General features: G+C 38.3%; 1 protein-coding gene and 1 long non-coding RNA gene across 6 annotated transcripts in view; one reads left to right on the forward strand and one right to left on the reverse strand.

Annotated features, from left to right (window-relative positions):
- LOC125639183 (uncharacterized) overlaps nt 1-16924 on the forward strand; it is a 76692-nt gene extending 59768 nt beyond the window's left edge. Inside the window, exon 6 of the long non-coding RNA XR_007357403.2 lies at nt 16626-16924. This is a non-coding gene — a long non-coding RNA (uncharacterized LOC125639183). The remainder of the gene's footprint in view (nt 1-16625) is intronic.
- The window catches only part of CDIN1 (CDAN1 interacting nuclease 1), a 245111-nt gene that overhangs the window by 71227 nt on the left and 149300 nt on the right, over nt 1-24584 (reverse strand). Inside the window, exon 11 of one of the 5 annotated variants that reach the window (XM_075129732.1) lies at nt 22197-22368. The exons of the other annotated variants lie outside the window; for them this stretch is intronic. Coding sequence (XP_074985833.1) covers nt 22308-22368 — 61 coding nt within the window. The 3' untranslated portion in view covers nt 22197-22307. Of the gene's footprint in view, nt 1-22196; nt 22369-24584 lie in introns of those variants that run through there. 5 annotated transcript variants of the gene reach the window in all.

Genomic DNA, 24584 nt, shown 5'->3' on the forward strand with positions numbered 1-24584 from the left:
CTCACTGTATCAACAAACACAGCTGGCCCAGCCACAGGGGGGAGCAAATTGGTGAGTGTGTTGAGAGATACTGCTGCCTGGTGCTCCCATTAGGGTAGTGAAGCTTCATGCTGTCTCCAATGTAAGGCATTGATTCACTGCCACAATCTGGCCCTAATATTTTTACAGAGAAGTGTGTTCAAACCAATCACTTCAAAGGAATATGTAACTGGGCAGGCAGTAAGTATTCTACCTGAAAGATTTTAAAAACAAACCAGACCAAAAACACATACACCCATAAAGAGAATGCATTGTGCATTTTTAATGGACTGTTTTATGCAAGTCAGAGGCTATGAAACATACATACACGTGGTACTTGTTCATTACTAGAACGTTTGCCAGGTAAAAAAACCCAGTGCTAATGAGCAGCTGCTCTTCCCTAGTGCTTAAGGAAACTTGACTTGTTTCAATCTGCACAACTATCTGAAAACTCATGTGGTAAAAGGCACTTGTCACTGCATATAAACTGTAATTTGTATTTGAAATTACAATTATTCATTAAAATAGATACTTCCAAGCCCACTCAAAAGGGATTGTAAAGCAGCTTCTACTGAACTGTCAGTGCCACAAATTTCAGAGGGGTAGTCGTCTTAGTCTGTATCAGCAAAAACAACGAGGAGTCCTTGTGGCACCTTAGAGACTAACAAATTTATTTGGGCATAAGCTTTTGTGGGCTAAAACCCACTTCATCAGATGCATGGAGTAGAAAATACAGTAAGGAGGTATAAATACACAGCATATGAAAAGATGGGAGTTGCCTTACCAAGTGGGGGGGGGATCAGTGCTAATGAGCCAATTCAGTTAGGGTGGAAGTGGGCTATTCTCAACAGTTGACAAGAAGGGGTGGAAATAACTTTTGTAGTGCTAATGAGGCCAATGTAATCAAGGTGGCCCATTTCAAACAGTTGACAAGAAGGTGCGAGTATCAGCAGGGGAAAATTAGTTTTTGTAGTGACCCATCCACTCCCAGTCTTTATTCAGGCCTAATTTGATGGTGTCCAGTTTTCAAATTAATTCCAGTTCTGCAGTTTCTTGTTGAAGTCTGTTTCTGAAGTTTTTTTGTTGAAGAATTGCCACTTTTAAGTCTGTTATTGAGTGTCCAGGGAGACTGAAGTGTTCTCCTACTGTTTTTTGAATGTTGATGTCAGATTTGTGTCCATTTATTCTTTTGCATAGACACTCTCCAGTTTGGCCAATGTACATGGCAGAGAGGCATTGCTGGTACATGATGGCATATATCACATTGGTAGATGTGCAGGTGAATGAGCCCCTGATGGTGTGGCTGATGTGGTTAGGTCCTATGATGGTGTCCCTTGAATAGATATGCAGACAGAATTGGCACTGGGGTTTGTTGCAGGGTTTGGTTCCAAACCCATCTGGTTCCAAACCCTGCAACAAGTCCACAAAAGCTTGTGCCCAAATACATTTGTTAGTCTCTAAGGTGCCACAAGGACTCCTCGTTGTTAGTGCCACAAATGACACTTTTCATTATATTGGCTGCAACTAGCAACAGGTTCAGAAATGCGAATTCTGATGAAAAACTTTATTTTTAAGGGTGTCCAGTGAGTCAATTGCAGGTTCCTGGCTTTAGTTAATCAGTGAAATTATTCCCTTAATCCTGTATTAGACCTTTATTCGCTAACTAGTTCTGCCCATGCTATATCTTTTCATAATATTGGTATAATCCTGTATATTATGACTGTGTATCAGAGATAGCATATGTATGATCAGATACAAGCCATACTGTATTAAAAAATGACTTAAGTGGAGCACTTAAAACTAAAATTAACTTGTTGGCACAGTAAGCATTTGCCACTGACTATGAGGAGCCCCTGCTGCTAAGAGCTAATTTCTCTTTCATTAACACACAGAGCTGGCAAATCTCAAACAATGCCAGTGGTTAATTACAGTTGCCTTAATATGAAAAGACGTTTAACCTTTTTTATGTAGAGGATGGGGCATGGAAGTGCAAGCAAGGAGCAAGAACCACCCTTTTTAATTTGACTCCTTCCGAAGTTGTACATGTGACACTGTGGAGACTGAAACGCAACACTGCAAATTAGAGAGTCAGGCTAAAAACTTATTTATAGATTAATAACAACATTTAATACATTGGAGACTAACCTTCCTTGCAGGGCCAATGCTGACAACTTCGGTTTACACAGGAGAACTAGTTCAAATGACAGAGAGCTTGCTCTGCATGCCACAGGAAGTGAGACCAACCTGGCAATTCTGAGAAAAATCTTCAGAATACAAAGCAAAAGATGGTTTTACAGTCACTGTATAGGACTCCATCAGGAATACTGTATGCAATACAGGTCACTATACCACAGGAAGGATATTAATTTTTTGAGAAGGTGCAGCTCAGGGCAACAAAGAAGAAATCAGCTCTTAAGGAGCTAGGCGCAGAATCCTACAGACTTTGCTTTTGCCCAGTAGAACTGTGTAAACCTCCAGTTTTGGTTAACAGGTACTCCTGTGAATCTTCTCTTCAGTTTTGTTTCACAGTAGTTCACACCCTGTAAATCCCAAGTGCAAGCTAACCCCAAAACTCAACATGAAACTAGTTTTGCCTGTTTTTATGAAGCTCAATTTTTTTTTTAAACAAATATTGGCTGACTTTTCAAACTTGAAAGGAAACAGAAAAAACAGCTGAGTATTAGCTAGTTTGGGTTTTTGTTACAAACATTTTGAATAGCTCCACATAGAAGAAAACTCAGTGGCAAGACTATTTCATATGAAGGTAATAAACATATTAAATATGCTATCAGAGAGTGGGCCTCATTGAGGCCTTTTGAACACACAGATGAATTAGGTTTCAGAGTAGCAGTCGTGTTAGTCTGTATTCGCAAAAAGAAAAGGAGTACTTGTGGCACCTTAGAGACTAACCAATTTATTTGAGCATAAGCTTTAGTGAGCTACAGCTCACTTCATCGGATGCTTTCGGTGGAAAATACAGTGGGGAGATTTACAGATGAATTAGTTTATCTTAAATCAGTTTTTAAACAGATAGTTAGCCTAGTGTAAAACCCTCTGTATACACTCTTAGGGCATGTCAATACTACAAAATTAGGTCGAATTTATAGAAGTCGGTTTTTTAGAAATCGGTTTTATACATTCGAGTGTGTGTGGCCCCACAGAAAATGCTCTAAGTGCATTAACTCGGCGGAGTGCTTCCACAGTACCGAGGCCAGAGTCGACTTCCAGAGCGTTGCACTGTGGGTAGCTATCCCACAGTTCCCGCAGTCTCCGCTGCCCATTGGAATTCTGGGTTGAGATCCCAATGCCTGATGGGGCTAAAACATTGTCGCGGGTGATTCTGGGTACATATCATCAGGCCCCCGTTCCCTCCCTCCCTCCGTGAAAGCAAGGGCAGACAATTGTTTCGAGCCTTTTTTCCTGAGTTACCTGTGCAGACGCCATACCACGGCAAGCATGGAGCCCGCTCAGCTCACTGTCACCGTATGTCTCCTGGGTGCTGGCAGACGCGGTACTGCATTGCTACACAGCAGCAGCAACCCATTGCCTTGTGGCAGCAGACGGTGCAATAGGACTGGTAGCCGTCATCGTCATGTCCGAGGTGCTCCTGGTCGCCTGTGTGAGGTCGGCCAGGAGCGTTTGGGCAGACATGGGCGCAGGGACTAAATTTGGAGTGACTTGATCAAGTCATTCTCTTTAGTCCTGCAGTCAGTCCTATTGAACCATCTTATGGTGAGTAGGCAGGTGATACGGATTGCTAGCAGTCCTATTGTACCATCTTCTGCCGAGCAGCCATGAGATGTGGATGGCATGCAGTCCTTCTGCACCCTCTGCTGCCAGCCAAAGATGTAAAAGATAGATGGAGTGGATGAAAACAAGAAATAGACCAGATTTGTTTTGTACTCATTTGCAACCCCCCCTCCTTTGCCCCCCGTCTAGGGGACTCATTCCTCTAGGTCACACTGCAGTCACTCATAGAGAAGGTGCAGCGAGGTAAATCTAGCCATGTATCAATCAGAGGCCAGACTAACCTCCTTGTTCCAATAAGAACAATAACTTAGGTGCACCATTTCTTATTGGAACCCTCCGTGAAGTCCTGCCTGAAATACTCCTTGATGTAAAGCCACCCCCTTTGTTGATTTTAGCTCCCTGTAAGCCAACCCTGTAAGCCGTGTCGTCAGTCGCCCCTCCCTGTGTCAGAGCAACAGCAAACAATCGTGCATCTGAGTTGAGAGTGCTGTCCAGAGCAGTCACAATGGAGCACTCTGGGATAGTTCCCGGAGCCCAATACCGTTGAATTGTGTCCACAGTACCCCAAATTCGACCCGGCAAGGCCGATTTAAGCGCTAATCCACTTGTCAGAGGTAGAGTAAGGAAATCGATTTTAAGAGCCCGTTAAGTCGAAATAAAGGGCTTCATCTGTGGACAGGTGCAGGTTTACATCGATTTAAAGCTACTAAATTCGACCTAAGGTCCTAGTGTAGACCAGGGCTTATTTCAGTTTGAGAGTGACTTAAGTGGTTTAGCTTAAACTGATTTCTAATTAATGTAAGATAAATAAGCCAGATTTATATTGATTTGAGAGTGTCCACACAGCCTTTTGCACTGTTTTAACTAAATTGATTATAAAATAAACCTTTAGTTAAACCAATGCAGCTTTCTTTGCATGTCAACAATCCCTGAGACTTTGAGCTTTGCTCCTAAGAAGGAGGGATTTCACAGGGGTATGGTGAAAAACTAGAAAGGTGGAATTCTGGGAGTAGTGGGGGGAGCAGAAAGCATAGTAAGCCAGATGGTTTCTTCTATTTCCTAAAAATCGTTTATGATCTTTTATTGAAATTTTACATGCACAAATCCTCATTTTAACTCAAGAAATCACATAAAAATCAGCAAAATGTGAATCAGGCTTTAACTTGCCCTTCTGCAGAACCACTTTTGTCCTAGAAAGGAAAAAGACTTATTTATTTATCAAAGTGGTTGAGTGGAATATCACACATTCACTTAAAGACAAACTGTTCTCTAGTAATTGCCTTTTATTCTGGAATGTCTGTGTGGGGTCCATGCTAGCTTCTAAGGATATGCCCAGACATGTGAGCATTGGTAGTTGTGTCTTTCACCATCAAAAAGCCTTGCATGTGGTTTTATGAAAAATGCATTTTCAACACACAGCTCAATACTGAGCAGAAATGTAAAACAGCTTGTAATTGTTTTTAATAACTTTCACTTTATTTATTTATTTAGTCTTAGTTTATTTGTCGTAGGTGGGCTGTATGCTACATGTATCCCCAGATAGTAATGTAAATAATTTCTCATTCTGAGAAGCTCTCCTAGTGAAATGTGAGTGTATGTATGTTTATAGCTAATGTACATGTGCATTTATGCATGTGTCTGACTGTGGACAATTAGAATGACAGCAAGGCCAATTGGACTTCATAACTTATTTACTATAAAAGTAAATTATAATAAATAAAAGGTTTTTAAGACAATTTTAACATAGTTCTTTAAAAGCATTGGATTAATATCTATCTATCTATCTCCTGTGCAGTGATGCCTAAAACTTACATCTCTTGTATTCTTATTATTGGAAGGAATTTTGGTGTGGGCCGAGAGTATTCTGATAGACCAACAACTGCAGGCCAGATTCTCAGTTGGTATAAACTGGCATAGCTCCACTTGACTTTCCTACAGGTAGCCCTATTTACACCTGCTGAGATATGGCCTTGCATGTCTTGGCAGGGATTTAATTTCCATTGCACAAGGATTGATTTACTTTTGAATATAAACAAACATGAATATTTTTTAAAATTAAGTTACGGTACCTTTATATAAAAAGGGGAACTTTCAAACTTTGGACATGGTTGAAAGTGACTATATTTTTCTTAAACTTTTTGTAATCCTCTAGTCCATTTGCTGAACCAATCACAAGGCAGCCCATAATTCAAATAGAAGTTACCTTCGAGGTGTCATATAGATTTATATTTTTTGGCTCTACTGAAGTCTGGTTTTAAAAAAAAAAGGCGGCTATTGGAGTTGTTCTCATGTTAGGCAAAGTCAAATAACCGGAGGATGATATGTGTTCATGTTATAAATCTATCACTAGTCCAACCCTCACAAGGCTACACCTATTCCAGGTCCTGGCTATCTTAAATTACATAATAAATATTCTCATCTTATAAAAATAAAATATTTTACTTTACAATAACTTTACAATAAACAAAATATGTTTGGTTTGCAAACACAGCTCAAGACACAGAACACACTAACTTAATAGGTGCATTAAAGCAAAGGCAAGCTGATGAAGAAAGATCATTTAGGAAACAGGCAGTCATTTGGGAGTGATCAAGCAATGTTGGAAGTCAATGGAAGCTTTGCCATTGACTTCAGTGGGCAATTTAACAATGCATTATGTCTCAAGGTTTGTCCTGCTTCAAGTAAAATTACCAAATCTATTTTATGCAGTCGGGTGAAATTTGACCTATAATGAAGTCAATGGAAAAACACCCATTGACTACAACAGGACCAGGATTTTCTTTTAATGTCTACTAGAAATTTTATTAGTGTCCCCATTTTCAAGGAGGTTATAACTCAGAAATGAAAATTCCTTTGGACTGATAAGGGTGCAGAAATCTCCAATGAATATTGGACACTGATGCAATATACTATGGGAATGTGGAATGTCAGGGCTATCCAGGGAAGGAAGGTGGATGGAGACTAATAGCAGCCCCCAGTGTCCCTGTAGTCACGCCTCTGTTGAATACTATTACATTTTAATGAGCTTTTGTTTACACTAGCAGCCTTTTAGCTGTGTGATAAGGCTCTTAAGGCATCAGTCAAAATTTAGCATTTTTGTTGGCCACATTTAATCAAACTTACAATATGATTTAAATACTTTAGGCATTCTGAGAAATAAAAATAAGCCATGCGATATTTATGTGCATACCAGGAAATATGTTAAAAAGACATTTTAAAATTTACACAGTACAAATCATAAATATGTATTGATAGAATGGACTGATATTGTGTAAGTCACCGTCATTAAAAATATTATAAACACAATTTAACTTTTGGCTGCATAATGCATTTTTAATAAACAAACTGTCAAAATACATTATTCACCTATGGAATTCGTTCAAAGCTGAGAACTGTTCTCTCAGGCAAATAAAAGGATTTTTATAATCTTCAGTGACAGATTTTTTTTTAAATAGTTCTCATGGAAATTAACTTTCAAAAGCTATGATTAAATAATATTAAGGTTACACAGATTTTCAAGGATCAAGGCTTGCTAAGTGAAGGCTGACACAGTGAGTGAGAAAGAAAAGGCACGTTGGCTCAAGGACAGTGAGTGTTAAGAAAAAATGGTCTTGACTGAACTTTTAATTTCTCTGGCTTACATGGGTTCATGTCAAAACCTAAATTTTACTCAAAAAGACGATTTTCTTCTTGCAAAATCTTTGAGACACTGATCACTGTGTGTGATTTTGCTCATTAAGGGCTTGATTCAGTAAAGTTTGTGCTGAAGTCCCATTGACTTCAACGTTATGTACAGTACTTGAGGCCTAAGACACTTGGGCCTTGATCCTGTAAGGAGATCTGTGTGAATGCCCCTCTGTGCCTCTACTAAGCTTCTTGCAGTACTGGGGTTTAGGTGATGAGAATGTAAGATAGTACAGACATATTTCTGGGTAATTAAGTGAAGTTCAAAAGAAAACATTTGGGAGCAAGTGGGCCAGTAGAGGTAGTGATCCTCATTGTGCTTGTGTCTAATTGTGCTTGATTCTGGCCATTCCACTGGCCTTTGGTGGATTATGCCTCACCAATCATACTCATTTTGGAGGATACTAATTATTTCTGCTCTCCTGGCAATTAGTCAGTTCTAATGACCAGTTAGGAGGTTAAGGCTTAGAGCTAAAAAGGGCGCCCCAAAGAAGAGGCAAGCACAGTCCAAGGACTTTATCCACCTAGACTACTGGATTCAGGTTCAAGTGAAAACTCCCTAAAAGAGAAATGTGATGTTCTGTGTATCCTTGTCAGCTCAGGGCACCGTTCCTTAATAAGACAGTTTGGGCATCCCTACTACAGGAGAAGTGGGAGAAGTTAAAAAAACCTAAACAAACTAAAAACAGTAAAAGAGATATAACTAGTTGCACAGATGACAATAGAACTATCAGAAAACTTTCTAAAATGACTTCCAAAAAATTCTGAGCGCTTTCAGTAGAGTATGTGTGTGTGTGTGTGTGTGTGCACGCTTTATATTATTCTGTCACATTTATGTATTTAGATTGCAGTCTAAAAGGGACTTCGCACTGAAAGATGTCTTCCAGGGTTCTGCATTTCCTCACTGTACATTTGAAAACACAGTAACATGGGACTTATAAAACAAAGCCATCCAAAGGAGCAGCACTTTTCCTTCCTGCCACCCATCAGTTAATTTCCAGTCATGTGAACTGTCACATGCTTGCCATCCATCTTACCACTCCAAGTTAGACTCTGCAAGAGTTATTTAGTTATTGTCCTTTGAGAAGGTGACTAACGGTTACTCATTGAGTTAAACAATTGTCATATTTATTTTTGAAGAAGCCAAAGTAAACGTATTTGGGGAAGAATAAGATCCTGCCAAATTTCTACTTTCTGATTAAAACCCATACAATAAAACAATGCTTTTTGAGGCTCTTGCTTATTCTATAGTTTCAGTGAGAAACCTTAATGTCTATTAGTTGCAATGCAAAGACTGCTGATCGAGCTCACTATTGTTTGATTTCTACAAGTTTTAAGCTATATATCTGCATTGAGAGAAGTTATTTTAAACATTTGGTTATGCTTGTAACACTCTTCTTTTAAAGGAATGCCTACCTGTAAACTGCCTCTTATCCTGGGTGACAGAAAACATGAGACAAGGTATTGAATATGGTTAGACTTAGATCCAGGCAGCCAAAAGTGCTGGCCAACTCACATTGCCATTAGGTGATTAATAGTTGTTTATTTTTAAGGCTTGAACTAATAGGCTGTCCTAAAACCAGTGCAAGATGATATCTGAATAATCTGTGAGTGCTTTCTTTTTATGCAGCTGTTGATCAGGCTTCTGTCCTTGCCAGAGTACTAACATGTGCCAAAATTATATTTAACAGGATATTTTGAACTGCTTACCCCATGGTTTATAAAAAAAACTTGCAAAATTATGCTGCTAATCTGAAAAATTGATCAGCAAATTATGATAGCAAAACATTTCAATAGATGAATGCATTACATGAGTAAATACCCAACTTGCTGAATGCAGTTCCCAGAATCAGCACTGAAGAGGATATTCCATATTAAATATATATAGATAGATATAGATAGATAAACATTTAGAATCCTTACACACGAATATACAATAAAACAAACAATAGAACAGATGAACTAACAAATGGAACACAGCTCGTTTGTGCTTCCAACTTCCCAAATCATAGAATTAGTCCAAGACTGGATAGCAAATCATGCTGAGCAACTTCACACTATGTTCCTTAGCAGTTTAACTGCCAAACATACTATGGCGTATAATTGACAGGCAGAACTATTTTACACTTAAACACAGAATTATGCATAAGCATGAGCCATACAGGTAACAAACTCATGCAAGAAGGGAAAACCAATCTTTATCATCTTCACCTATTTGCCTCATCTGTTCTCCAACTGTGCTGCCCATTACTGTGGCACCACACATCCATCCAGAAGGGAAGCAAATGCCTCCTTCCACGTTGGATATCTTTGCTTCCTTTGGAATCTGTTGGCAGATTTCTGCTGTGTCTGGCATTCTCCCATTTCATTCTGAATGTGTCACCTCCAGTGCCTGGGACTCTCCAGTCTGTCTCCTGTTTGATACGTAATACTCTACACCAGTGTTTCTCAACCTTTTTGTGCTGGCGACCCCCTTTGGACTTAAAAAAAAATGTAATCCCCTTACTAAGGCTTGAAAAAATTGTGACCCCCTACCTCAAATATTATTAAGTAAATTATTAATACTCAGGGCCAGCGTTAGGGCGTGGCAAGCAGGACAACTGCCTGGGGCCCCATGCCAAGCTAAGTTACATGCTTCAGCCCGCACCACCCAGGGTTGAAGCATGTAACTTAGTTTCAAAGGCCCCTTGTGGGGTAGGACCCTGGGCAACTGCCCTGCTTGTCACCCCCTAATGCCGGCCCTTTACTTGTGATCACCCTAACCCGTCTCACGACCCCCACGTTGAGAAACACTGCCCTACACAGTACAATCCTAACCTGTCAGTCTTGTTTTTCCCCCTTGCACTTAAGATCAAAAATTGTATCAATTTTTACCTTTTATTCTGAAAAGACGCACACAATTGAGTCACATGAGAGTTATTGTTGCTGATACTTCTTATCACTGAAAACTCTCCTGGGCCTCAAAACATAAATGAAAACATTTTATGTGGACTTACAACATAGCTCCTCTTCTGACAAATTTATAATGCTATTTAGGCTTATTTGCAGATTAATCACCCTTTTCAGTGGAGTAAAGTTATCAGTCCAAAAAAAAAATCACAAATTATTTTATTACTCCTTTTTTGGCTTGCACCATACTGGACTAGTTTGTTAGCACAATGTTAAAATACATTTTCAAACTAGAGATATTCATGAGATATTGGTTTATGTGGTTAGCTTGGGAAAAAACCACCACTACTTGTGAGGAGGATCTAAACGGAATAGCAGATTTGTCAAATTTGGCAGTGACATGTCATATTCCAGGTCTGAGACTACAATTGACTACTACAGTTTGCAACATGATAAAATCACATGACTCAGAAAACCTTTTCTGGAGTAATTAGAAGAGCAGAGTGTGTCTAGATATGATAGCAGAGGGGTAGCTGGATCATTTAATTGCTGCGTGATCTTATATAAATCACTTAATCTATTCAGGCCTCAGTTTACCCATTGTAAAATGAGTTATCACCTAATTCACAGGGATATTGTGAAGGTTATTGTTTCTATGATTGAGAGGCCCTTGTATTAAAATACAATCCTGGTAGCGAAGTACAAATTATTATTTACAGATTACTCAAATTTTGAGAAACTATGCATTATTTCAAAGTTTAGAAGGATGTGTCTCAGGCCCAATAATGGTTAAGATGTTAATAAAACCCTTGTTTACCGTTACAACATTGAAGTTATTTGTGGCTCAGGGTTTTGCTGGCTAACTCCCATGGTAACAACCACCATTAAAAATCTTTTAAATGTTCTATTAATCACACAGAAAAAAGAAGAAAAGCAATTAAAGCAACAAAATTTAAAGTATTAAGTAAAGCTTTCATTTTAACAATTTCCCTTATTCCCTTTCCATTTAGCTGCAAAGAGTCATTTCTAGGGGAAAACCCCTGCTTGACAGTCTTTTAAGATGGCATTAATTGTTCTTTTTGAAGAAAGGAGAAAAAGTTAATTTACATGGTCTTGCGCTGCTGATCCACTCCAACCCTTTTCCCCTTTATAAAAAAAAATACACAAAAAAGGGAGAAAAAAGAATAGGAAATATATAAAAAATTCAACTTCTGTTTTTGATGTTTACTCTCGCTTGCAACCTAACAGGTGGGAAAGTGGTGATGTTTGATGTAGTTCTTAGATTCTGTGGGAGTTAGTTCCAGTCTTTGTGGGGAGGGAAAGTGGTGAGACACAGACTTCTCTGTCTCCTGCACAAACAAGCTTTGCCCTGGTTGTGGACATCTCCATTGTGCCTAAGTAGTGGAAATTTTGACCATGGTCCTTATTTTGGAGCTTCAGGTAATATTTTAGGTATCCTGGGCCCATACTATTGAGTGTCATGAAAGTAAGGACAGAGACCTTCACTGTGCTTTGAATATGGGAAGACAGTGTAGAGGGCAAAGGATATTTAAGGCATTGCTTCTAGCTAGCCTCTCTAGTCACAGGCTTACCGTTCTGTTGCAAAAGGTTGTTCTCTTGGCCACCTAAGTGAGACTCTTATGAGGCAGAAGGCAAAAAGAGAAAAATAGGATAGAGGAGAAATAAGGCGGTGAAGAAAAAATTATCTCAGTGTCGTGGGTAACAATAGGAATCTCAGGTTCACATCTGAGGTGGTCAGGATTTAGCCAAAGACAGCAGAGATGGTTATGTCATCTGGTTCTCTCTCACTGCTGGGTCTGGTCAGGTCATCTTTCAGGATCAGAATGATGAAGGCCCAGTGGTGTTATGGTAGACCCCAGGGTTCCTTAGTGATGGGTGGGTGTGTGGGTAATGATAAAGTTCACTTCTTTCTAGTTCTCTGTCCTGCTATCTTACTATTCCCTTCAGTGAATTCTCTAGATGAGCAATGTCCAGTTAGGGGTGACAACCTCAAGCCATTAAAATTAGCCCGTTCAAAACACAGTTTGGTGATTTGAACTATAAACATTTCTTCACATTTTGAGGCTCTTTCAGCTCATTTTCATATCAACCTCTGACTTTACCAGCAGTCTTGAAGACCCCTTATCACAGTTTTCTTTAACATTTAATCCAGTTTGTATCAGTACTACTTTAACTTTTCCTTACTTTTATAAATAATTTTATACAATGATCTCAGTTGGACTTTTTGTTACGCTGGATAGCTTAGAACACAGGCTTCTGCACAACAGAGTGCTATAGAATTGTTAAATATTATTTATTATTATAATCCAGTACATAATTAAGATTAGAATAGCAATCATGGAGAACAAGATGAATCGGGAGATAGATAATGAGATACAGAACTTTTCATCACAAAATCACTGGCAGGAATTCCATACAGGTCAGTAGTGACTGAAAGTTATTACCATCATGTGGCTTCTCAGTTGCCTGACCAGTGATTACATGAAATGATTTCGTACTCTTAGTCCAAGTCTCATAGATTCATAGACTTCAAGGTCAGAAGGGACTATTGTGATAATCTAGTCTGATCTCCTGCACATTTCAGGGCACAGAACCTCATCTTCATCCTGAAATAGACCCGTAACCTCTGGCTGAGTTACTGAAGTCCTCAAATCATGGTTTAAAGACTTCAAGATACAGAGAAGTCATCATTTACACTAGTTTAACCTGCAAATGACCCATGCTGCAGAGGAAGGCGAAACGCCCCCAAGGGTCTCTGTGAATCTGACCTGGTGGAAAATTCCTTCCCGATCCCAAATATGGAGGTCAGTTGGACCCTGAGCATGTGGGCAAGACCTGCCAGGCAGATACCTGGGAAAGAATTCTCTGTAGTATCTCAGAACCCTCTCCATCTAGTGTCCTGTCTCCAGCAGTTGGGGATTTTTGCTACTGGCAGTTGCCAATTGGCCACATGCCATCATAGGCAGTCCCATCATACCATCCCCTCCATAAATTTATCAAGCTCAGTCTTGAAGTCAATTAAGCTTTTTACCCCCACTGCTCCCCTTAGAAGGCTGTTCCAGAACTTCACTCCTCTGGTTAGAAACCGTTGCCTAATTTTGAGCCTACACTTGCTGATGGCCAGTTTATAGCTATTTGTTCTTGTGTCCACATGGACGCTTAACTTAAATAACTCCTCTCCCTCCCTGATATTTATCCCTCTAATGTATTTACAGAAAGCAATCATACCTCCCCTCAGCCTTCTTTTGGTTAGGCTAAGGAAGCCAAGCTCTTTGAATCTCCTCTCAGATTGTAGGTTTTCCATTCCCTGGATCATCCTAGTAGCCCTTCTCTGCACCTGTTGCAGTTTGAATTAATCTTTCTTAAACACGGGAGACCAGTATTGCGCACAATATTCCACCAGCTGTCTCACCTTGTGTAATGGTACTAACACTTCCCTGTCTCTACTGGAAATACCTCACCTGATGCATCCTGGGACTGCAATAGCTTTTTTCAGGGCTGCATCACATTGACGACTCATAATCATCCTGTGATCAACCAATACACCCACGTCTTTCTCCTACTCCTCTGTCACTTCCAACTGATAAATCCAAAGCTTATCCTGATCTTCTTTATATGATATTCCGGTCCTCCTCTGTATTGGCTATAACTCCCAACTTTCTGTCATCCACAATTTTATTAGCACACTCTCACTTTTTGTTCCAAGGTCAGTAATAAAAATGTTAAATAAGATTAGTCCCAAGACTGAACCCCGAGGAACTCCACTAGTAACCTCCCTCCAGCTTGACAGTTCACCTTTCAGTATCACCCATTGTAGTTGTTCCTTTAACCAATTCACCAAGACTTTGCATACAATTGAGGTCAAACTAACAGGCCTGTAGTTTACTGAATCATTTATTTTCCCCTTCTTAAAAATAGAAACTATATTAGCAATTCTCCAAAAGTCATAAAAAACACTAGCAGAAAGACTGAACAAATGGGCATTGGGAATGAAAAACCTCCTCCTCCTTCGATATGGCTCTTCCAGGTCAAAAGCATAAGGATGGGCTGGTCAGGAGAAGCATATATTGCTACTACACATGTTGCACTTGTTCTGTGGATAAATAGGTCTTTCATTTTAAAGGCCTGTCAATCTCACAGCCTCCAAAGTTCTAAAATCCACATAAACATTTCTAAACGATATTTTTAAAGTATTTCTAATAGATTAGAGATTATTTTAGTTAAGTTCAAATGGAAGAAAGAATACAGCATTGCCTGAACTACTTCATTTCACTATGGCAACAACAGAAAAATGGTAAATTCAAGAGATTAAGAGAGCCACAATTCTAGTGGAAGCAGCAAAAGTAGTAATTAAAAATTTCTTTATAATTTTTGTTGCATGTAGGCACCTTTGAACCATTCTTTAATTAAAAAAAATCAATTTCAAGTAGGAATACACACGAGATATTATAAACCAGATGGAGCAGTTTCTATTTGCTTAAGTGATGTTTCCCTTTTAATGTACTTATTTGTTCTTATTTGATTAATGCTGCTAGTATTTCATTCTGTGCAAATGTATGGAAATCTGACTTTAAAGACCTTTGTGCTACTGAATGCAGTGAATTTTTTTAAATACTTATACCAAAGTGTCTTGATGGATTTTGGGATGCTTTTTGGCTCAAATGAAGTGAAATGACAGACATTTCTGATATCTTGTGAGGTAATATGGGTATTAGCATGTCATCACTCTTCTAAAGGGAGCTGGTTGGTTACAGATCTATTTAAAGCGCACAGGAGTCTCTGTCATGACTACATTAAAATAGATGGACAAAAGCTGAGATATTTGAAACCTTTGTCCAAGGGTGCTTGTGGATAAATGAGTATATAGACACTATCTTGTTCCTATACTGTAGGAATTGCAAGGTTGTGTAAAGTACTGGTTAGAGGAAAAACTGTACTTCACTTAAAAACAGCGTCTATATTTGAGTTGAATGTTACTTTGTAAATACATAATAAACAAAACCAAATAAATGCCTATCTTGTCATCAAATATGACAACAGTAGGGAAACATTGCCTGTGATTTGTTTATATCAATTAGTTCTGGCAGCCATGACTACTGATAGAACATTTGTTATTTGTAGTATTTAAAACTCAGGAATTAATATACATTATTTTATCTAGGACTGGAGCAAGGTGCAGCTTTGATGTGATATGAGTTTTTGTTGTTGTTAATCATTATCCTGATGTTTGTACACCATTCAGAATTAAACTGTAACATATAAAAGGTACCATTAAAGTTCTACTCTGATTTAAGTGCAAACTTAATAATAAATAATCATAATAATAATAATAAATCACATTTGTTTTGATTTCTTGGCTATTTCTAAATGCAGTAAATTAAATTCACAATACATCATATTTTTTCAAACCATAAGAGTCACGAACACCATGATAAACAAAATCAAATCCATGTACAAACATTTGTCTTCAGTTATACACAATGACAAATATTTGTACATGATGACGTATATTTAGAAAATGAAACACCAGAAAAGTACTCAAGATTCTGGAAGATGAGAACAAAGGAGGTAAGATTATTAAAAGGAATTTCCAACTCTACTGAACAGCTTGAACCAAAATCATACAGGACTAAGTTTATGAACAGAGTTTATTATTTATTCAGATTTATAAATAGCTATACTCACTCCCATTTTTTATCAAAGACCTTCTACAATATCTAGGGCCAAGTTAAAAAAACCTAATATCTACACTGTCTCCAATTTGCCCTCTCCTTCCAAACTCCTACCGCCACACAATCCGTCCCTCTAACTTTGGAAAAATTCTGGGAGAGAAATGGGCATTGCAGTATGACCAGAAAGTCAACAGACTCATGATCTTTTGAGCTGATGAGTGAAGCAAATTCCGAAGACCTATCACTGAGAACTCCCTGCCCCTGAAATTAAAGGAGATTTAGCTTGATCGCTTCAGATATCACCTGGCTTTGTATCTGAGAGATGGTCAAAGGGGAGAAAGGCAATCTGAGGTACCAAGTGTTCCACCTGATTTAAAGCTTCATAAATTCGAAGCAACACTTTAAATTGCACTAGGAAATGAACTGGAAGATAGTGCAGATTACTGGACACTAGTGTAATGTGAGAAAACCCCTTCAAAGAGGTTGTGATATTTACTTCAGCTGAAATCGACAAATGCTTTTAAGGAGTAGCTGCACATACAAAGCATTAAAGTAATCAAATCTTGATCCAGGACTTTTTGTCACTTTCAGATCATAGCCCCATGATCAAGCATAAATGATAAAAAGCACTTGACCCCTATGTGGAAATCCAGATGTGGCTGAGGATCCCCAGACTACAAACTTCAATATCAAAAGGTGAGAAAACTTCCAGTTAAGGAAGTATTTTTCAGCTTTGCCAATTCCTCTCGTTGCTTTCCCCAATCTAGCAGCATAACCTAAAGTTTTGTTTTGGTTGAATCTCACCGGGATCACTTTTGCTTAAACCCCAATCATGGCAAGATATTGGGTAAAGCTGTCTACTTTCCATTAAAACACAGTTAGAACTGGATCATGAATAATCACCAAACTCAGAAACTGATTAATTAAGAATCACATAGTAAGATTTTCATCCTGCCTTTTAAGCAAGAAATATTGTTGACAGCAAGCCATTCTGGTGGTACACTATTCCGTTGGCTCCCTGTTCAACTCTGGATCCTCTTCAAGGTCCTGGTCTTAATGTTCAAGGCCCATAACAGGCTAGTGTCCAGTTAAGAGATCCTTTTTCCATCCGAGACCCACTAAGACAGCTGCATGCAATATGGGCAAAGTCCAAGGCAAATCTACTCATAGATAAAAGCATGATGCAAGACCTGCCATTTCCCTCAGTAATAAGGTCTGAATGGTAATCAGCCATCATTTCTTATGAAGAGAGGTTAAACTAAAGATAAAACAAAATGCAAACAAAGCATACTGAATCTATCAGTGAGTGGAGATGTTGATGCACACATTTTAGTAAAGTTCTTAATTTTGTACTTAACAGCTGTATAAAACAATGTTGGATACTTCAGAAATGCCTAAGCATTAGATAGAGGTATGTATCTTAATCATTCTACTAATCTGAGTATCCACCTTCTAACATGATGGGGAAACAGAAGATGCTTATTCCCGAAAAAGAACCAACAAAATACACAAAAAATCTCTACCACTTCCTTAGATGACATACATTTTTATTTTGGAGGTGAAGTCATTCAGTATCACGAGTTGACACCCAAGTTGCACAGAAAGAGATGCATGCAGCTATTGTAGTTCAGTCTACTCCTAGCAAAAATCCCTTCAATATAATTAATATAGTTTTTGGTATTTAACTAAAAAAGGGGGGGGAAGGCTAAGGAAATATGTGGCAAAAATGAATGTACTTTGTGTGAACACAAAACCAGAAATAACAGAAATTGGAAGCACAGCTGATTACTAAACACTTACATATCATTTAAGAAAAAGGGCCACAAAATTTTTTTTAGAAAAAAGCATGCAAGTAAACCAGATTGTCCACTTCACACAAAACAACATTTATCAAACATTTCTGCAAAGAAAATTGGTGAGAAACTCCAAGAACAGATGCTGGAATATGGCATCCTAAATTTACAGCCATGCTCTGCTTTAAACTTTTCCCCAACATAGCTAGCTTAAAATAAGTCTATTGGAGAGTAGTCTTTTAATTGTTCATGCCTTTTATGGAGGGTTCAGTGAAATAGCATTGTCCGGTCTTGGGATCTTCCAGAGAAGAATAATTCATTTAAACCCTCAAGTGCACCAACAGCCTGGCAGGCTACTGAAGGACAAAGATTATTTTTGAAGTAAATGTTTTATATGCTTTCCATATTAGTTTTGCATCTATTACTTTAACATTAAAATATTAACAAAATTACGACCTTTACCATTTGAAGAAAAAGTAAAACAAAACAAGGGGAACAGTAAGAACATGGGGGAAGTGCGACGCTGTAGCACTTCTGGTGAAGATGCTCTAAGCTGACAGGCGAGAGCTCTCCCATCGGCTTAGTTACTTCACCTCCCACGAGTGCATTATTCACACCCCAGAGTGACATAAGTTATACCGAAGTAAGTTCTGATGTGATCCCAGTTTCCCCAATTCCCATATATGTTTTTACCCAAATACAGATTGTACAATTAATTTGTCTAAGTTCTAGAATGCTGACAGACTGCTCTAATAAGCTCTGTAAATACAATCTGTAACCTGTCTTCTAGAAAAGAAGAGCATATACCTTCAACTATATGTTGTTTTTGGTCATTTAAGTTAATTAGATTCTAACCATCAAGTTAAATAATCCTACACAAACAAAGCTATTGTCTAGCAAACCAAAGATATAATATAGCAGGCTCCCCCAAAGGTAAGATTGCTGGTGTAGTTGCTCCAAAGAATGAGTATAAAGAAAATAAAAATAATCAAATGAATTTTAAAATTCAGTACGATTCTGTAAAACATTAATAGGAGCAGTCGGCAAAATTAGATTATTTTCAGATAGCCTATTTATTATTGTATTGTATTAGAAATCTCAACCTTAAACATATTTCTCTGTCTTGCTTTAAGGCTCATTATTACAATACTACCTTCAGAGTAAGGCAAGGATAAATATTTGGCTCTTGAGAACAGTCTTTGGGAAATGTACATTGTGTTTACTGTTATTTGATGATGAAATGTCAACAGACTAAAATATTTGTATAATAAATTATTCCATTCAATAAAAGCATCAATAGTTTGGCTGGTTTTAAAATATAATTTGCACTATAATGCACTGGAAGAAATATCCTTAATGTAAAAGCCTTGCCACGTACATTAGTCTATACTAAACCACAACCCCTTACCCCCACTTTAAAGTAATGTTAAAGGTCTGACAAAGCCACAACTGCAAGGAAATTCAGAGTTAAGACTAAAAATCTTTACATACCACTTTATGCCTAGGTACAGTAACTCACTGAGCATATTAAGGGTAGACCATTAATTCAGAACTCTCTGGCTTTCTGGGTTTAACATAAAAACATTCATGGCCAAGATTATCAAAATCTAGTGCCTACAGTTAGGCTTCTATGTACATGTTTGCACATCTAGATATAGGGTCTGTTTTTTAAAAAAAATGTTGAAGACTCATCAGCTTCACTAAGTTTATTTAAAAAAACATAGCTACAATTTAAACAAAAGACAGTAGAAAATACGGGGCAGACTGCAACTGGATAAAGGGACTGTGTGATAGGGGCTTTCCAAATCTATTAGAAGACAGTTTCTACCCTGACTAATACAGCCCAAAAGACAAATATGGCCTACATATGAAATCAGGATATAATGTGTAAGCATGGTGATCAGACTGCTGACAAAGCATACTTTTTAGTAGTATAATATTTATAAAAATAAAATGAATAAGAAGTTTTTGGCCTGCTACCCTCATCTTCCTCATCTCTCAGAAAAGCCAACTTCAATTTGAGTGTCCCCTTACCCCTCTCTCCCAATATTTGACCCCTTTCCTTCATATAATTGAGTGGTTCTCTCTGAGGTTGTTATTTGTGTCTCACAATAATCATATCAGGCCACGAAGTTCAAGAATGAATTTGGTGACTCTTGTGGGGTCCTCTGTAAGGGTTTGATCTAAAGTGTCAAATCCGAACATTTGCCTTACAACATTACAGTCAAAGGCATTAAAGCCTGCTCCCGACACAACTTGCAGAGTTGATATATTTTAGTCCCATCTCTATTGATTTTCATTCCTACAGGGTGCCCTGTCCGTAATCTCACAATAGTCAGTGTTATTTTCTGAGATGCTTTGATATCAGAGGATCTTTTATCTTTGACCATTTATTTCAACTAAAATTTTCCTTCACTGGGAGGCACTATCCTTGAGCATTGTCATTCTTACCTGAGTTTCCAATCTTCCAACTTTGGCCAGCTTATCAGCTACCTCACTTCTGTACATACCAGCGTGTGATGGACTCTACTGAAAAGTCCATTCATTGCCTCGATATCTGAGCCTCCACACCTCCTAATGAACTGCATCAATAAGAGCATTCTGGTTTCTCCAAAAGGAACTGAGGATTGCCACCTGCAAGTCAACAAACACCACAACATCTGCCTCTATTTCTGCTCTGCTTATTTCTTGCACAGCAGTGAGAATAGCTTTCATTTCAGCCATATAATTTGAGAGGATATATCCCAAATAATACACTTTTTGTAACTCATTCCATTGGGCCACTGGATGAAGACACCACAACAACCATTCTTGAATGATATCTCTGATGAACTATCAGTTTACATGTGAATTTGACTGATACCATTGGATGGTCTTCTGCATTTTTCCTTAGTGTACCCTAGTCCATGTATTCCGTCTCTCCCTTGAAGGGAGAGACATTTACTAAAGTAAATACGTTTATGTGGAGGATTAACTGGACCTACAAGCTTCTTCATACACTCTACCCTCCTGACGTCAAATCTTCCTTTTCTTCAGTAGCCTTTACATATTTCAAAATAAGATGACTGTTTCAGCCTTGTTTTGATTTTCCCATTTCTGAACAGACCTGAGCAGTGATGACATTCAGGTGGGAACAAAGACAATTTCCATACTGAATTAGCGGTATTTTTCTACGGTTCTTAAGAGGTTGAATATCAGACTTTTGTTCACAAATTGCTGTTGGAGTGAATCTTACTGCTCCAGTTATCAAGTGAACTATAGATGACTGCTCAATGTTGAATTTGGCAATGTAACTAGGAGCAATATATGACCAAATAGGGGAGGCATATTCAAGTACTGGGCTAACTATCAAGCAGCATGCTGTTGTCAGTGTGCTAACACGTGTACCTCAATTGGTGCCAGTGATACTTCTTAAGAGATTCAGTCTCCACTCTGCTTTGACTGCCACCTTATTGACTTGTGGTCCAAACCTTAGTTCTGTGTCCAAGGTCACTGCAAGATATACTGGGTTCCTCTCTGCAGCAATACTTTCTCCATCCAATGTTGATTTTGGACTGTACTTGAACATCTTATGGTTTGTGGTGAAGTAGGTGGACTTTGTTTCTTCAGCTGGAATTTATGTTCATTTGCCCATCTAGTTACAATTTCCAAGTCTTCATTCAGTCTTACCTCATTACATCTGTTTCACAATCTGAGATATGAAGCACGGTATCATCTGCACACGTGTATACAGATGATTTCAAGCGTCCTGACAATGCAGAGGAGTATAGCAGGAAAAGAAGAGGAATTAGAACTGAGCCCTAAGGTAAGCAGCTGACTTAGTATCATACTCAGTCCTAGGCAACTCATTATTTTTAATCTAAATGTTTGGCATACGTTATGATCCAGATGAAAATGAATGATGCTTAGATCTTAAGCCAATTTACTGAAATCAGCAGTTTTATATAAGCCACTAATCAGCATGTTCATTTGTTCTTTGCAGCACATCCTGACAGTAAAACAAGAATCGGGACAGCACTAGCAAACAAAATTGACAGAATAATAGTAATTTGCATTATACCTGATCCTGCATTATATCTGAGATGCAGAACTTGTCTGTAGCAGATTTAAACCATAGGTAATGAGTGCTTCTTTGTAGCATACTCCCAAATATTCAGTAAAGCGATAGAGAAAAAATTGTTTGTAGAATAAAATGAGTTACAAGATGCTAATCAACTCATCTAAGAATTAAGTCCAAAAGAGAGTACTACTTCATATAAAGGAATTGTAAAAATTGTACAAAAAAAGGGACTGGATTGCAAATAGTTACCTTTGGATGGTTATTCAATATATTTATTACATATGATTTGGTGATCTCATCTGAAATCCTATTAGACATGTCCACATCACAAAACCATGGCATCTTATTGGAAGACTTAGCATAGAGGTCAAAGACTGAATGGGCATGGAGTCTGAATTTTCCATTCATCCCAACAGGTGATCACTCTTTCCGCATCAGAGAAGAACAGGAAAGGGAAACTAAATCCATTGCCATAAGTGCTCTGTGGTTAAATAGAATGTAATCAGTACAGTGCTGTCAACCCCAGCACAAAAGCAGAGTGAAATTCAGAAATTGCAAAATTTCAACATTGATTTTTGTCCCTGTCACACTGTTTGGAGTGGTTCATGACCATAAGTGCCACCCTCAGGCCAGACTGTCAAAAAGCAGGGAAGACACCTCAATCTGGTGGTATGTTATATAATCAGGAGTTCACATTTGTTACTAGGTTTGTGAAATCTAAAGCATTATACCAGTCTTATTATGGAGTCACAGGAAGTCCACTTGGGCACTCCAGTCTATCCCACCACCCAGGCAAGCTGGACTTAGTCATAAATGGTTACTTACACCAAAGCTCACAACATATATAGGTTACTCCCAGTCCCAAGAGACCAGTCACTTATATCCCATCTAAGACAATGTTGCTAGCCAATCCTTTAATAAACTAATTAACTATTAAATAAGAAAAGAAATGAGAGAGTTATTTGCAGGTTAAAGCAAACAAACATATACACATAAATAAGTTACGGTCTATGGTTCCAATAGGTGACAGAGATGTAATAATCTGTCAGCACTCAGTATCTTTTAGGGCTAACTCAAGTTGACCCTGGGGATCTCTGCTTTTGAGTCCTAGCTCCAGCCCTGAAAGAGCCCAAACAGCAAAGAGATGAAGAATTTTCATGTCAGCTATCTTTATTTCCTTCCTCCAGAATTCAAGTTCATGGGACAAGCTAACATACAGGTGAGCTAGTCTGGTTTTCATCTATGTATTTGTCAGCGTTCAGCTGATGCCTACAGCCATAGCAAGAGCTGGCACCAGGTCACAGTCCTGAAACATGACAAAAAGTTGAAATGTCGAAATTTTCCATAGAATGGAAAAAAATTGATTTGGAAAAACTGAAAATATTGTTTTGATATTTTTGATCATAATGTAGCATTTTCAAAATAGAAATGTTTTGCTTCAGTTTCCCAAATTGCTTTTCAGCATTAGACTGTCTTTGTCTACTGTCTTGTAAGAATGGTGGGTCTGGTCTCCATAGTCATGCAACTCCGGTGATGCTCCATGCAGAGGAAATACACTGTGGGAGATGCAGTCCCCTCAGAAGCCCGGCCCATAGCAGAAAATGTGGGTTGGAACAACTCCAGTAAAATAATGTTGTTCAATTTTTTTTGCGTGGATTCAAAATTAAACATTTTGGGTCAGTTTAAAGAAAAATATTTCGATACTGGTCAAGCCTACCCAAAATGAATTTTTTCATTTCTATATTCCCAATGGAAAATGGACATTTTTTTGAAAAGTCAAAATCTTTTCCTGCGAAAAATTTCAATTTTGTGGAAACTGCATTTTCTGTTGAAAAATCATTAGACAGAAAATTCCCAACCAGCTCCACCCAGCATCTCTCACCTGCAGGAAATTCCCCTATTTTTTTAAGCAAAGAGAATGATAGGTGAAATCAATTTTTCATTATTCTATCTTGTGGCAGTGGAGTGTGCATTGGCATTCTATCTCCATTACAGTCTGATGTGTAGCCTTCTTGCCTATCAGATTTCCAGCTTTTGCTAAACTTTTGTTATTGCATATACTTAGAGGTCTGAATTACCAGCCTGTGATTTGCCTTGCCAAATTAAAAAAGGCTACAAGACCCAGTGTTATCAGTTATTTACTTTCCACAAAGATTATTGGCATTATCAGAGTTCTTCACCTCCAGAAACTCAAGGTCAAGCCAACAAAAAATAAATTTAATGAAAAACGGCAGCAGCATAGTTAAAAATAAACAAACAAGCAAACAAAACAAAAACCCAAACCAAACCAACAACCTGTAAACTTTGTATCACCATGTAAGTATGAAACATTTATGGCCAGATCCTTGGGTTTCGTGAGGCTATTTTGCACTTCATTGACGGCTACTTTGGCTGAAAGTCCCACATAAAATATCCAAGGCAAATTATCCCAGTGTGTAGGTGATTCTCTAGTTGCATGGGGCTAATATAATGACTTATACTATTGCTGAGGCAGAAGTGAAAAGGAAGCATGGATATGTGTGTGTGTGTGATGGGGCTGCTCCTATGTTATCTCAATTCTGGCCTATATTTTCAATCTCTTGTGGCTCCTACAGGTTAGTGTAAGTCATAACAGCCCTCAGGCAACGATAAGAAGCATGAGGTGAACTTTACTTCACGTTTGCACACTGCCCCTGGACTTATATCCTGAGGATCTAA

This window comes from Caretta caretta, chromosome 6 (genome assembly GCF_965140235.1).
Source record: "Caretta caretta isolate rCarCar2 chromosome 6, rCarCar1.hap1, whole genome shotgun sequence".
In the NCBI taxonomy this organism is placed as follows: Eukaryota; Metazoa; Chordata; order Testudines; family Cheloniidae; genus Caretta; species Caretta caretta.